Here is a 13,194-nt window from a genome sequence, read left to right on the forward strand (position 1 = left end):
GGGAGAGGCCACAACAGTGAGAGGCCCGCGTACCACAAAAAAAAAAAAAAAGATGTAGCTTGTGTAGATGTAGATGTGATACATATATACAATGGAATATTAGCCATAAAGAAAGAATCAAATAATGCCATTTGCAGCAACATGGATAGACCTCTAAGCGGAGTACGTCAGAAAGAGAAAGAGATACCATATATCACTTATATGTGGAATCTAAAATACGACACAAATGAACTTATCTACGAAACAGAAACAGACTCACTTACAGGTAAAGAGAACAGACTTGTGGTTGCCAAGGGGGTGGGGGGGGAGGGATGGATCAGGAGTTTGGGGTTAGCAGATGCAAACTGTTATATATAGGATGGGTAAACAACAAGGTCCTACTGTATAGCACTATGTTCAGTATCCTGTGATAAACCATAATGGAAAAGAATATGAAAAAGACTATATACATGTATAACTGAATCACTTTTCTGTACAGCAGAAATTAACACAACCTTGTAAATCAACTATATACTTCAATAAAATTTTTAAAAAAAGATGTAGCTTGTGCTAGTTGCCATGTTACAAAGTAGTGATTGTCTGAATTTGTTTATGACAATATGGCTAAAGCTAGATTATTCAAGGATGAGTTGCGTATTTTATTATTTGGTTAACTCAGTTTTTGCAGGGTGTATATAGTATAGAGTAACTGAAACCTAACATTTTTTAAATCCAGGAGATCTCAGTGCTAACACATAGTGGTTCTCCAGCCTTCCCTCTCAAGGCGATATTTTATCTGACAATATTTGAATTCTTGTTTCTATTATAAATGATACTTTTCTATAGGAACTTTTCTTTTAACATCTTTATTGGAGTATAATTGCTTTACAGTGTTGTGTTTCTGCTGTATAACGAAGTGAGTCAGCTCTACGTATACATATATCCCCACACCCCCTCCCTCTTGCATAGGAACTTTAGTTCTCAGCATCTTAAATATATCTTATCACTGTCTCACCAGAAGCAGCTTCATTCTTCCTCTCAAGGAACTGATCGTTTTACATGTGCCACGTATATGTTCTATTTCAGATTTTCCTGAGTCTCCTGGTACCAGGTAGAGAGCACTGTTATTAACCCAGCGACTGTGCGTTGAAGAGCTGGCTTGTTTTCCCTGATGGGAAAGCGCCGGTAGTGGACACAAAGGGAGCACATTTTGTTAGTCTGTGTTATAGAGTGAATTCTGACAGGTATACTTGGAAGAGGTTCTGTTTTGAGTGAGAAATCGGGGGTTCTTTTCAAAGCTAAATGAGATTTAGTAATTTCCAGCTGGGGCAGAGGGAGACCGGGTTGCTGTTGAGAAACTGTGGCGAAGCCTGTGCATGCTTCTGTGCTTGTGTTCAGACACTTCGAGCTACTGTCGAGAGGTCGTATGGTATCTTCTCTAAAGTGAGATATTGACTAAAGCTTATGATGACAGATTAGACGTATTAAATTGGCAGAGCTGTTACAGTGAGAAGGAGTAGCAGGTTGTATGAAAAATTATATGTGATAAAATATTTTTACTTCCCTGACTTCTTATTCATAGTACACTCTTCACCAAAGCAAATCCTCTGTAGCATACTTGCTGCTATAGATTATTATAAAGTTACTCTTGGGGCTTCCCTGGTGGCGCAGTGATTGAGAGTCCGCCTGCCAATGCAGGGGACACGGGTTCGTGCCCCAGTCCGGGAAGATCCCACATGCCACGGAGCGGCTGGGCCTGTGAGCCATGCCGCTGAGCCTGTGCCTCCGGAGCCTGTGCTCCACAACGGGAGAGGCCACAACAGAGGCCCATGTACCGCAAAAAAGAAAAAAGAAAAGAAAAAAAAAGTTACTCTTAACTTATGTTGTAAGAAACCCTGCTGAGAACTTACCTAATATAATGTTTACTGGTCAGACTGAAATATATATTTGTGTTTGAAATAATGACCTTGAATCACAAAAGTTGTTAAATGTCTTTTTTTGGGGGGGGAGGGGAACACGACTTGCGGGATCTTAGTTCCCCAACCAGGGATTGAACCCGTGCCCACAACAGTGAAAGCACCGAGTCCTAACCACTGGACCACCAGGGAATTCCCCAAAAACATACATTTTAGAAATGATTCCATCAAAAATAGTTAATAATTTTTTAAAAGAACCCCAGTTTCTTAAAGGGCTAACAGTTACTGAACTCCAGCTGGATTGTAGGTGAAGCCTGACACCACTCAACATCCTCACCCCTTAGGAGAGCATTTAGATTTAGATAGCTTCGAATTTTATCAGCCGAGTAGAACAGGCAAGGGACAGGCATCATCAGCATGTCCCTACTGACACTGATGCAGTGTTTGGCAATATCACCATCCCCAGTCGCCTTAAGCTTTGTTCATTTATACTTGTCGGTGGGCATCCCCACCACAGAAAGAAAAGTGGGGCCCTCAGAGTAATGGTGGATGGGACGTGCCAAAAAGTTAGTGTTCAAAACTGAACTTGCCTTTCAGGCAACCTCTTTAGCTCAGGTCAGACTACATTTTGTTTGACAAAGTTATTTACCCTATTACATTAAACTTTCATTTGTGAATCTGAATAGATACTTACCCCTTTTCAATACCTTCAGTGTTGTGCTTAAAGCATTGTCATGCTTGGAAGCCATTTTGAATAGGCAAATTTTGAAGTAGTCCATCTTTTTGCCCGCCATCTTTTCAGTGAAGCTTTCTTTGTCCACACTATTTATGCTTTGTTGCTTTATTCTTCTCCATGGCACCTGTCTTCTAACCTGCTTTATAACTGAGTTTGGTTACATGCCTGTCTTCACCCACTGTTTTAGGCTGTCATTCATTCTTTTTTAATTCATCCTATAATGGACGGTTGATGGCCCTTTGGGTTGTTAACAGCCTTTTTTTTTTCTTTCCAGTTGCAAAAACTGCTGTGAACATTCTTTTACATTCTTCTGGTGCTCCTGGGCAAACGTGTCCCCAGGGAGTAGATTTAAGCGTGAAATTGCAGTCACAGTAATTGTACATGTTTAACCTGACTAGAATATGAACAAAATTGGCAAAGTAGTTGTGCAGGTGTATGTTCCCACCAGCAGCGCAGAAGGGTTTCTGTTGCTCCTTGTCTTCTCCAGCACTTGATATCAACAGACTTCTAAGTTTTTGCCAGGTTGGTAGATGTAAAATGATAGCTCGTGATGGTTTGATGTGCACTTTTGTGATGACTAATGAGATGAGAGTCTTTTCCTATATTTATTGGTCACTTGTGTTTGTTGTTCTCTGTAGTGCCGATTGAGGTCTTTGCCCATTTTTCTTTTGGGCGTTGGTCATTTTCTTACTGATATGTGAGAGTTCCTTAATGTATTCTGTATACCTTACTTTTGTCTGTCACGTATGTTGTATTTATCACCAGTTTCTGGGCCTTGTCTCTTCTGTCACTCTAGGGTATTAAAAGTGAAGGAAGGGCTTCCCTGGTGGCGCGGTGGTTGAGAGTCCGCCTGCCGATGCAGGGGACACGAGTTCGTGCCCTGGTCCGGGAAGATCCCACATGCTGTGGAGCAGCTGGGCCCATGAGCCATGGCCGCTGAGCCTGCGCGTCCAGAGCCTGTGCTCCACAACGGGAGAGGCCACAACAGTGAGAGGCCCGCGTACCGCAAAAAAAAAAAAAAAAAAAAAAAAAAAAAAAAAAGTGAAGGAAAAGTCTTAATTTTAATGTGGTTGAATATATCTTTTTATGGTTTGGGCTGTGTGTGTGTGTGTGTGTGTGTGTGTGTGTGTGTTTAAGAAATCGTTTCCTACTCTGAGCTCATAAAAATATTCCCTATATTGTCTTCAGAGATTTTTTCACTTTCCTTTCACGTTTGTCTTTAAACCATTTGGAATCGGTTCTTGTGTGTAGGATCTGTGGAAGAGATCCAATGGTATTTTCCCCATATATGGGTGATCGCCTGTCCTAGTACCATTTATTGTCTACTCCCTCCTTTCCCCACTGATCTCTAGTGACCTTACTGTCATGAAACAGATTTCAACATGTGTGCATCTGTTTGGGGGCTTTCTATACTGTTCCTTTGGTCAGTTTGTCTGTCTCTAGGCCAATGCCATTCTGTCTTAATCACTGTAGCTTTATAATAGCTCTTGATATGTTAAGCAAACCCCTCCATCTTGTTATTCTTCAGGAATATCTTGGCTATTCTTGACACTTTTCAAATTGTGTAAAAATTTGAGTCAGCTTATCATGTTCCACAAAAAATTCTTTTGTGATTTTTTATTAGAATTGTATTGAATCCACAGATCAATTTGGGGAGAATGATATTTTATTATGTTGAACCTTCTAGTCAGTGAACCTGGTATTTTTATTTTTTAAAGCTCTTTGTCTTTGAACACATTTTTACTAATTTACTTCATAAAGGGCTGCATATCTTTGGTTGGCTTTTTTTTAATTTATTTATTTTTATTATTTTTGGTTGCGTTGGGTCTTAGTTGCAGCACGCGGGATCTTTGTTGCAGCACGCGGGATCTTTGTTGCAGCATGCGGGCTTCTCTCCAGTTGCGGCACGTGGGCTTAGTTTCCCCATGGCGTGTGAGATCATAGTTCCCTGACCAGGGATTGAACCTGCGTCCCCTGCATTGGTAGGTGGATTCTTAACCACTGGACCACCAGGGAAGTCCCCTTTGGTTAGCTTTATTCATAGGCACTTTTCAGAAATGCTACTACAAATGACATAATTTTTTTATTGTGGTAAAATATGCACAACATATCATTTTAACCCTTTTTGCATGTACAATTCAGTGGCATTAGTACATTCACATTGTTGTGCAACTATCACCACTGTCCATCTCCAGAATTTTTTTATCATCCCAAACTGAAACCCATTAAACAATACTCCCCATTCCCCCTTCCACCCAGCCTCTGGTAACCACTGTTCTACTTTGGTTTGTTTTTTTTTGGGGGGGGGGCGGTTTTTGTTTTTTTCTGTGAATTTGACTAATCTGAGTACCTCATATAAGTGGAATCATAAATGGCATTTTAAAAATATATCAGTATTTGTCTTTTTTGAGTGAAGAAATCAGTGTTTTATTAAATTGGTTTTTGTATTTAGCTACCTTGCTTAAAATATTAATTCCAATAATTTACCTGGGGTTTTCTACATAAACAAGCATACCACGTGTGAGTAAAAGGCTTTCCTACTGTTAAACCTGCCCATTGAGTTTTAAATTTTAATTAATTTTTGTATACCTAGATAGTTCATTTTCAAATCTGTTGGTTGCCTCTTCAAGCTCTTCTTTATTTCTTTTAAACTGTTAAGTGTTATTTGATATTCGATTCTGTTATAAACTGTTTGCCATTCTGATTCTGCTGTTTCTGCTACTTTCTGATGGTGTTTTGGTTTTTGTTGGTATTTTGTGTATGAACTGTCATTCCTTCAAATTTTATTTCTGCCAGTTGCCTGGTGGCAGTACTAATTTAGGACCACTTTAAATTAGATTCTTGACCTGAGAACCATTTGGAAGTCTGAATTTGGGCTCTCCACTTATAAGAAGTCTGGACTGGTTTGTAGTTATAACTTTTCAGGGCTTTGTTGTTGTTGTTGTTGTTGTTTTGTGCCTGGGGCGAGGGGGATTTCACGTGCAAGTTTTGTAATCCCCTAGGGAGGGTTTCTAGCTCACCCATATACTGAGTGTATATTAGGGTCTCAGCTTTATGAGGAATTGCCTGTTCAGACACCCCGCTATGGCAGACCTTGGTCTTTGCTTCCTGTGTCTGTCCTGCAATGCTGTGAAAATTTAAGCTCAGATTTTTCCAAATAGATGCCTACTTCTTGAGTGATTCCATTTAACCATTCCTCTTTCACTTGAGTTGTACCCTCTTGCTAGTTCATCAAGGCATTTAAAAAGTTCTGCATTTTTTGAAACTTTTTTTTTTCTTGCGGTATGCTGGCCTCTTACTGTTGTGGCCTCTCCCATTGCGGAGCACAGGCTCCAGATGCGCAGGCTCAGCGGCCATGGCTCAAGGGCCCAGCCGCTCCACGGCACGTGGGATCTTCCCGGACCGGGGCACGAAACTGTGTCCCCTGCATCGGCAGGCGGACTCTCAACCACTGCGCCACCAGGGAAGCCCTGAAACATTTTAAGTTATTTCCATTAGGAATGTAAATCAGGGGAACAAATCCACCATGTAGTTGGAAATTCCTATGTAATTTTACTGTGTAGTTTTTAGTCATTTTGGAAAGGAAATCTGGGGTTAAATGTACATCTTTTTATTTATAAAAATGAAATGGAGAGTGGCCTTTTATGGCTGCTAATTAATGATATTTCTTTTTTTTATAGGTGTCAGCTGTGATGCATGTTTAAAAGGAAATTTTCGAGGTCGCAGATATAAGTGTTTAATTTGCTACGATTACGATCTTTGTGCATCTTGTTATGAAAGTGGTGCAACAACAACAAGGCATACAACTGACCACCCAATGCAGTGCATATTAACAAGGGTAGATTTTGGTACGTATTTAATTAAAATTTTAATGAATTATCATTTAGAACTTTGTGTGTATGTGTATGAAGAAGTAAAGGCAAAATGTTCTAAAACTGTCCCCAGTAGCATACATGAGGCTCCAAATTCATTAAAAATAACATGAGTCTACTTTTATATTCTAAGTAATTTTTCCTCTTATAGTTTATTTATGAAAGCCATTCAGAAATAAATACAATCGGCAAGGTATGAAATGGAAGAGTGCCTCAGTAAAGAAGGAATAAAGTTTAAACTGACCGTTCTTGCTAACAATACACAAGTCTTCTTGCTCTGGTTATCAGGAAGCAGATTATTTCTACAGTTGATTAGAAGGCACTGTGAATTCATAAGAAAAGCTTTAAATGTTTCATGCTGTAATTTCTTACTAGTCAGCACTTGTTATTATCTGTCTGATTATAGCCATCCTAGTGGGTGTGAAGTGGTGGTATCTCACGTGGTTTTGATTTGCATTTCTCTGATGGCCAGTGATGTTGACCATCTTTTCTAGTGCTGATTAGCCATTTGTGGATCTGCTTTGGAGAAATGTCTATTCAGATCCTTTGCCCATTTTTTAATTGGGTAATGTGTCCTTTATTATTGACTTTTAATAGTGCTTCGTGTATTCTATATACAAGTTCCTTACAGATAAATGACTTGCAGAAATTTTCTCCTATTCTGTGGGTTGTCTTTTCACTTTCTTGATGGTATGTTTTGAAGCACATAAGTTTTAATTTTGATGGTGTCTAGTTTGTTTCTTTCCTTTGTTGTGCTTTTAGTGTCATATCTAGGAAACCATTGCCTAATCCAAGATCATAAAGACTTAAAATTATGTTTTTGTCAAAGGGTTTTATAATTTTAGTATTTACATTTAGATCTTTGATCCATTTTGAGTTAATTTTTGTGTGTGGAATGAGGTAGAGTTCCAACTTCATTCTTTGGCATGTGAATATCTAGTTGTCCCAGCGTCATTTGTTGAAAAGACTATTTTCTACCCAATGAATTGTCTTGGCATTACTGTTGCAAATCAGTTGACCAGAGGGAAAGGGGAAATTGGGGTGTGTTGGTCAAAGGGTACAAAGTTTTGTTATGCGAGATGAATAAGTTCCAGAGATCTAATGTATAGCATGGTGACCATAGTTAATGATATTGTATTGTATACTGGAAATTTTCAAAGAGGATAGATCTTAAATTAAATCTTCTCAACACACACACACACACACACACACACACACACACACAAAATGGTAACTATGTAGAGGTAATAGAGATGTTAATTAGCTTGATTGTGGTGATCTTTTCACAGTGTATACATATATGAAAACATATTTATACCATACATATATACAATTTTTATATGTCAAAGATATATCAGTAAAGCTGTTAAAAAAGAAAAATCAATTGACCATAAATGTCAGTTTTAATTTCTGGACTTCCAATCTGTTCTGTTGATTTATATGCCTATATACCAGTACCACAGTGTCTCAATTATGTAGTAAGCTTTGAAATCAAAAAGTATGCATCTTCAAGCTTTGTTCTTTTTGAAAGTTGTTTTGGGTATTCTAGATCCCTTGAATTTCATTTGAATTTTAGGATCAACTTGTCAAATTTCTGCAAAGGAGCCAACTGGGATTTTGATAGGAATTGTTTTGTAGCTGTAGATCAGTTTGGAGAGCAATGTTACTAAGTCTGCCAACACATGAATGCGGGATATCTTTCTGTTTATTTAAGTCATCTTTCATTTCTTTCAGCAAAATTTTGTAGCTATCAGATGATAAGTTTCACACTTCTTTCATTAAGTGTATTCCTAAATGTTTTATTCTTTTTGCTTTTGTAAATGGAATTTTTTTAATTTTTATTTTGGATTGTCCATTGCAAATTACAGAAAAACAATAGGCTTTTATATATAGATCTTGTATCCTGTAATGCTGCTGAACTTGTTTATGAGTTCTGATAGTTTTTTAGTGGATTCGTTAGGGTTTTCTATGTACAGCAGGGGTCCCCACAGCTACTGGAGCGGGGCCTCACAGCAGGAGGTGAGCGGCGGGCAAGCAAGCGAAGCTTCTTCTGTATTTACAGCCGCTCCCCATTGCTCACATTACTGCCTGTCAGATCAGCGGCGGCATTAGGTTCTCATAGGAGCGCGAACCCTACTGTGAACTGCACATGTGAGGGATCTAGGCTGCGCGCTCCTTATGAGAACCTAATGCCTGGTGATCTGAGGTGGAGCTGAGGCTGTGATGCTAGTGCTGGGGAGCAGCTGCAAATACAGATAATCATTAGCAGAGAGGTTTGACTGCACAGAGACCATAATAAATCAATGGCTTGCAGACTCATATCAAAACCCTATCAGTGAGTGGCAAGTGAAAAAAGCTCAGGGCTCCCACTGATTCTTCATTATGATGAGTTGTATAATTATTTCATTATATATTACAATGTAATAATAATAGAAATAAAGTGCACAATAAATGTAATGTGAGTGAATCATCCCAAAGCCATCCCCCCCCTGCCCCCATCCATGGAAACCGGTCCCTGGTGCCAAAAAGTTGGGGATTGCTGATATACAGGGTCATGTCATCTTCTAATAGAGATAGTTTTACTTCTTCCTTCCCATCTCGATGCCTTTCATTTCATTTCTTGCCTAATTACTCTGGTTAGATCCTCCAGTAACATATTGAATAGAAATGGCAAAAGTGGACCTTCTTGTCTTGTTTCTGGTCTTAGGGGGGGAGGCGTCCAGTGTTCCACCAGTGAGTATGATGTTAGCTCTGGGTTTTTTGTAGATGCCCTTTATCAGGTAAGAAAGTTCTCTTTCTTTTTTTTTATGTTTATCTCCACCTACCCAAATTCACTTGGCAAGTCTTATGCATATAATAAATGGTCATTATATGTGTAATGGGTAAATATTTTTAAGATAGTCTTAATTTCCCTAAAAATGAATGTGCACAAATCTACCATGTAATAAACACTTTCTTTCATTTTCTCTTCTCACAAAAACGATCATATGCTCTTAAAGTAGGTATTTGTTTCATGTTAAATAATGAGATCTTTGTAATGAAGTGGCATGACATACTAAGTGTACTTTCAATTGCATTCCCTTTTGTGCTACTAATGGAGAAAAATAGACTTATTCCTTGACATGTGTTAATCAGGCAAACAAATTATTCCCACAGACTCTCACTAATTGGTCAGTTCTTCAGTAACCAAGTTGGGCAGAGTACATTGTGATAGTTCCCCATTCAAGTGAGCATTTATAAGAACTGAATGCTTAGGGTCCTTCCTGCTATATGAATGGTATGTTCTGTAGATACATAGCTGCCTCTAGGAGTTGGCATATTGATCATCGTCATCTGTTCTTTCCCTCTGAGCACTTGTGTTCTTGTATATGATATATCCTGCTGATTCTTTGTATTGACGTTGGTGTTGCCACAGTATATACAGAGATAAAGAAAAAACAAATTACAATAAAATTAGAACCAGATGTGAAATTAGAGATGTTTCAAAATTAAATGAAGGGATATAAAGCTGTTTGCTTGTTTTTCTCTTAAGGCTGTAGTAGCAAGTAGAGAAGGAATTTGGGAAGAGTGACATAGAGTCCTTGGGAGAATAAGGATGTTACAGAGGTAAACAGAGAGGTACCTAAGCACTCCTTGACAAAGTGAGGCTGTTGGTGGAGATTTCAGGCACCCCTTTTTCTTTTTACATTATCGTACCACATGATTACCTTTTTATATATTTTTTAAAAATGAATAATAATTATTTCTCAATGCAGTTCCACTCTGTTTTTCAGATTTGTACTATGGTGGGGAAGCTTTCTCTGTAGAGCAGCCACAGTCTTTTACTTGTCCCTATTGTGGAAAAATGGGCTATACGGAGACATCTCTTCAAGAACATGTTACTTCTGAACACGCAGAAACATCAACAGAAGTGGTAAGTGAAGCAGCCTTGTGTCTAAATGATATGGTAAAGTATATTATTTCTAACATAAATAAAGCCATGTCACTATCATCTACCTCCTGCTAAGTGTACTGATACTGTTTGTGTGATAACTGTTAAATTATCTTCTAACAGCAAATTTTACACATCCTAGGAGGGAGGCTGCACGTGTACGAGATGATGCCCCCTATTTGTCCACGCTAGCCTTTCTTGCCGTGTTGCTAAAAGCACAACGTGGAATCTTAACCAAATTCAGGAGCCTTCAGTAAACACGTGGTGAAAAGGTTTAAAGCACCCCGACCTGCAACACATCTCTTTCCATAGTATTCTAGCTGCCTGATTGATTTCTCTTTTATAAGGAAACCTTCACAAGGAAATTTTAAAATCTTCGGTCATATACTAAGTAGAAATCCATTGTCCCATCTCATTGTGACCTATCACTGACCTTCCTTGGTTTTCATCAGATCATATCTCTTGCTTCATAGGTCAGAGCTTTGAGGTCCCTAGAAGTTCCTCCTACTCTGACCTTTGCCAGTGGCCAGGGACCCAGAGTAATACACAAAGAAAATCTTGGCTTGAAAGCTTTTTGGATATTTTACTTGACACCTGAGTCAGCATATATCCAACTTCAAGAAATGATGAGTGCACCCCAAAGAGTCCCCTTCCCCCCGTTTACCATTGGTAACAGTCGATAAAGTGAGCCATGAGAGCTGGAACTGTGGGTGTGGAACTCGGAGAGTTTGGGCACAAGCATTTGCACATTGCTTCAACTCATAAGCCCCTGAATGTACTCAAAACAAATTAACTGAAACTCAGGAGAAGTAAAGTAATAGTGTGTCCAAGGACGCACAGCTCGTAAGGGGCAGAGTCAGGTGTTTGAACTCAGCCAGAGTCCCTCTGGGTTGTAGAGTCCCTACTTAACCACTGTCTTATTGTGTCTCCACTACAGCCCTGCTGTTACAGCTGTGAGAGTACAGGTTCACTGTTATCTCCACTTAGACTGCTCGTTGATGTTAAAGTTGTTATAAGATTTGTAGTTCCAACAGTTGGTAAATTGACATTACGTAGTTCTCAAATCAACTTTTACCATCTAACAACTCAAAAATGCTCTCATCTTGCACCTTGGGGAACCTCAGAACACTGTTGTCACAGCTTACCTGTGTTCTTAATTTGTTCTTTTTATTCTACAAAGGTGATTTTGCTTCCTTTTGGAACAGTCCCAGATAACAGTGTGAAGAATGAATGCTGATTTGATTGCATCTCTGTCCTGGTTGTTGTGGGAAAGTTGGAATAATTTCTCTTTGATTTAAATGCTGTTAAGTTTGAGAATTGATTTACCTAGATATAATAAGGAGGGGTTTCCCTATCGTAAACCTGGCATTCTTAAAATCATTATTATATTAGCCAGTAGGCCCTAGTGTAGTAGTTCCAGCACCCCATTGGGAGAGGACAGTGTGTCGGTTTTCTACATCTAAAATTGGGGAATCCAGTGGAAATTCAAGTCCTCTCCATGAATGAAAAGCTAATTATTCATTTTTAAAAATGAGAGTCAGCTACCAGCAGCCTTGCCTTTATTTTTTTCCAGGAAGTAAATACAATTTATTTAAACTCCTTTGTATCTGATACACAGTTTGAAAATTAAATACCATCTACAAATAGTTTTATGGTCTGTCTCTCATAAGTTGTGTTCAGTTATATGCCTTCGTTTAGTTCCCCAACTTTTGGAACATAGCTCAAGGCAGCGGCCATACCATTTTTTCGTATTAGTATTTGTAGAATATTTTAAGGATTTCTCCCTCCTCATGGGCTCTTGGTCTGCATGACCACTGCATCTACCTCGCTTCCCGCTCATTAGCACACCCAGACATTTCAAAGTGAAAAATAGCAAGCAGGCAAGACTCTTTGATACAAAGGTGCTTGATCCTTTGAATCGTGTAGGTCGTGTCCTAGATCCGGGGCTGACATCAGCAGGTGTACCACGTGTGGAATACTGACCAGTGTCCATGCTCAATGATTGCTGCCTGTGCCTTGCCAGGTGTTAAGTATTTTGAATGCCTCTAGGTATATATGTGAAACACATTATCAGCTCTGATGTGTTACAGTTATACGTAAATGTCCATGTGATATTATTATGTGTCCCCTCTCAACACCCTCCCCCCTGTGTTTTGCCAAGTCATGGTAATTAAAAACATTTTTGAATTCTGGAGTTCAGGAGTGACTCCTGTCATTTTGGAAGGTAGGGAATTAGATTCACATAATAACTGTATCTCTGTTTCTATTCCTGTTTATATTTTTATTCCTAAATGCTCAATTTGCTATCCTTCTTTGCCCCTGCATTTCCTGCATGTCTCTCCTCTGTACCACCAGCTTGTACCTTCCTCTAGGACTTAAGGATCTCACTCCTCTAACCAGCATCCCTTTGGAACATTTAGGAGCGAAAGGATATATCCCTGCAGATATTACTGTCACCACTAGTAAGCACTTACCAATACATGACATAGCTAGTAAGAAAGTGTACGGAAGGTTAATTTTTAAAATAACACTGTCTTTGTCTATATTTTTGTCTCCTTTTTCACCTTGGGACTCTTAAGGCCCCAACCTAAGATTTGCCTCCTTTCTTAAGATTAATTTAAGATTGCTCAAGAGGCTTTTGATTTTTTTTTTTTTTTTTTTTTTTTTTTTGCAGTACGCGGGCCTCTCACTGTTGTGGCCTCTCCCGTTGTGGAGCACAGGCTCCGGATGCGCAGGCTCAGCGGCCATGGCTCACGGGCC

The 13,194-nt window shown here is 39.1% G+C and overlaps 1 protein-coding gene across 1 annotated transcript in view; it reads left to right on the top strand.

Moving 5' to 3' along the window:
• Positions 1–13,194, top strand: part of KCMF1 (potassium channel modulatory factor 1) — a 73,592-nt gene that overhangs the window by 37,787 nt on the left and 22,611 nt on the right. Inside the window, exons 2-3 of the mRNA XM_081254589.1 lie at positions 6,312–6,479; positions 10,277–10,416. Coding sequence (XP_081110715.1) covers positions 6,312–6,479; positions 10,277–10,416 — 308 coding nt within the window. The remainder of the gene's footprint in view (positions 1–6,311; positions 6,480–10,276; positions 10,417–13,194) is intronic.

The sequence above is a fragment of the Mesoplodon bidens genome (genome assembly GCF_964165515.1).
Source record: "Mesoplodon bidens genome assembly, chromosome: 14".
NCBI lineage: Eukaryota > Metazoa > Chordata > Mammalia > Artiodactyla > Ziphiidae > Mesoplodon > Mesoplodon bidens.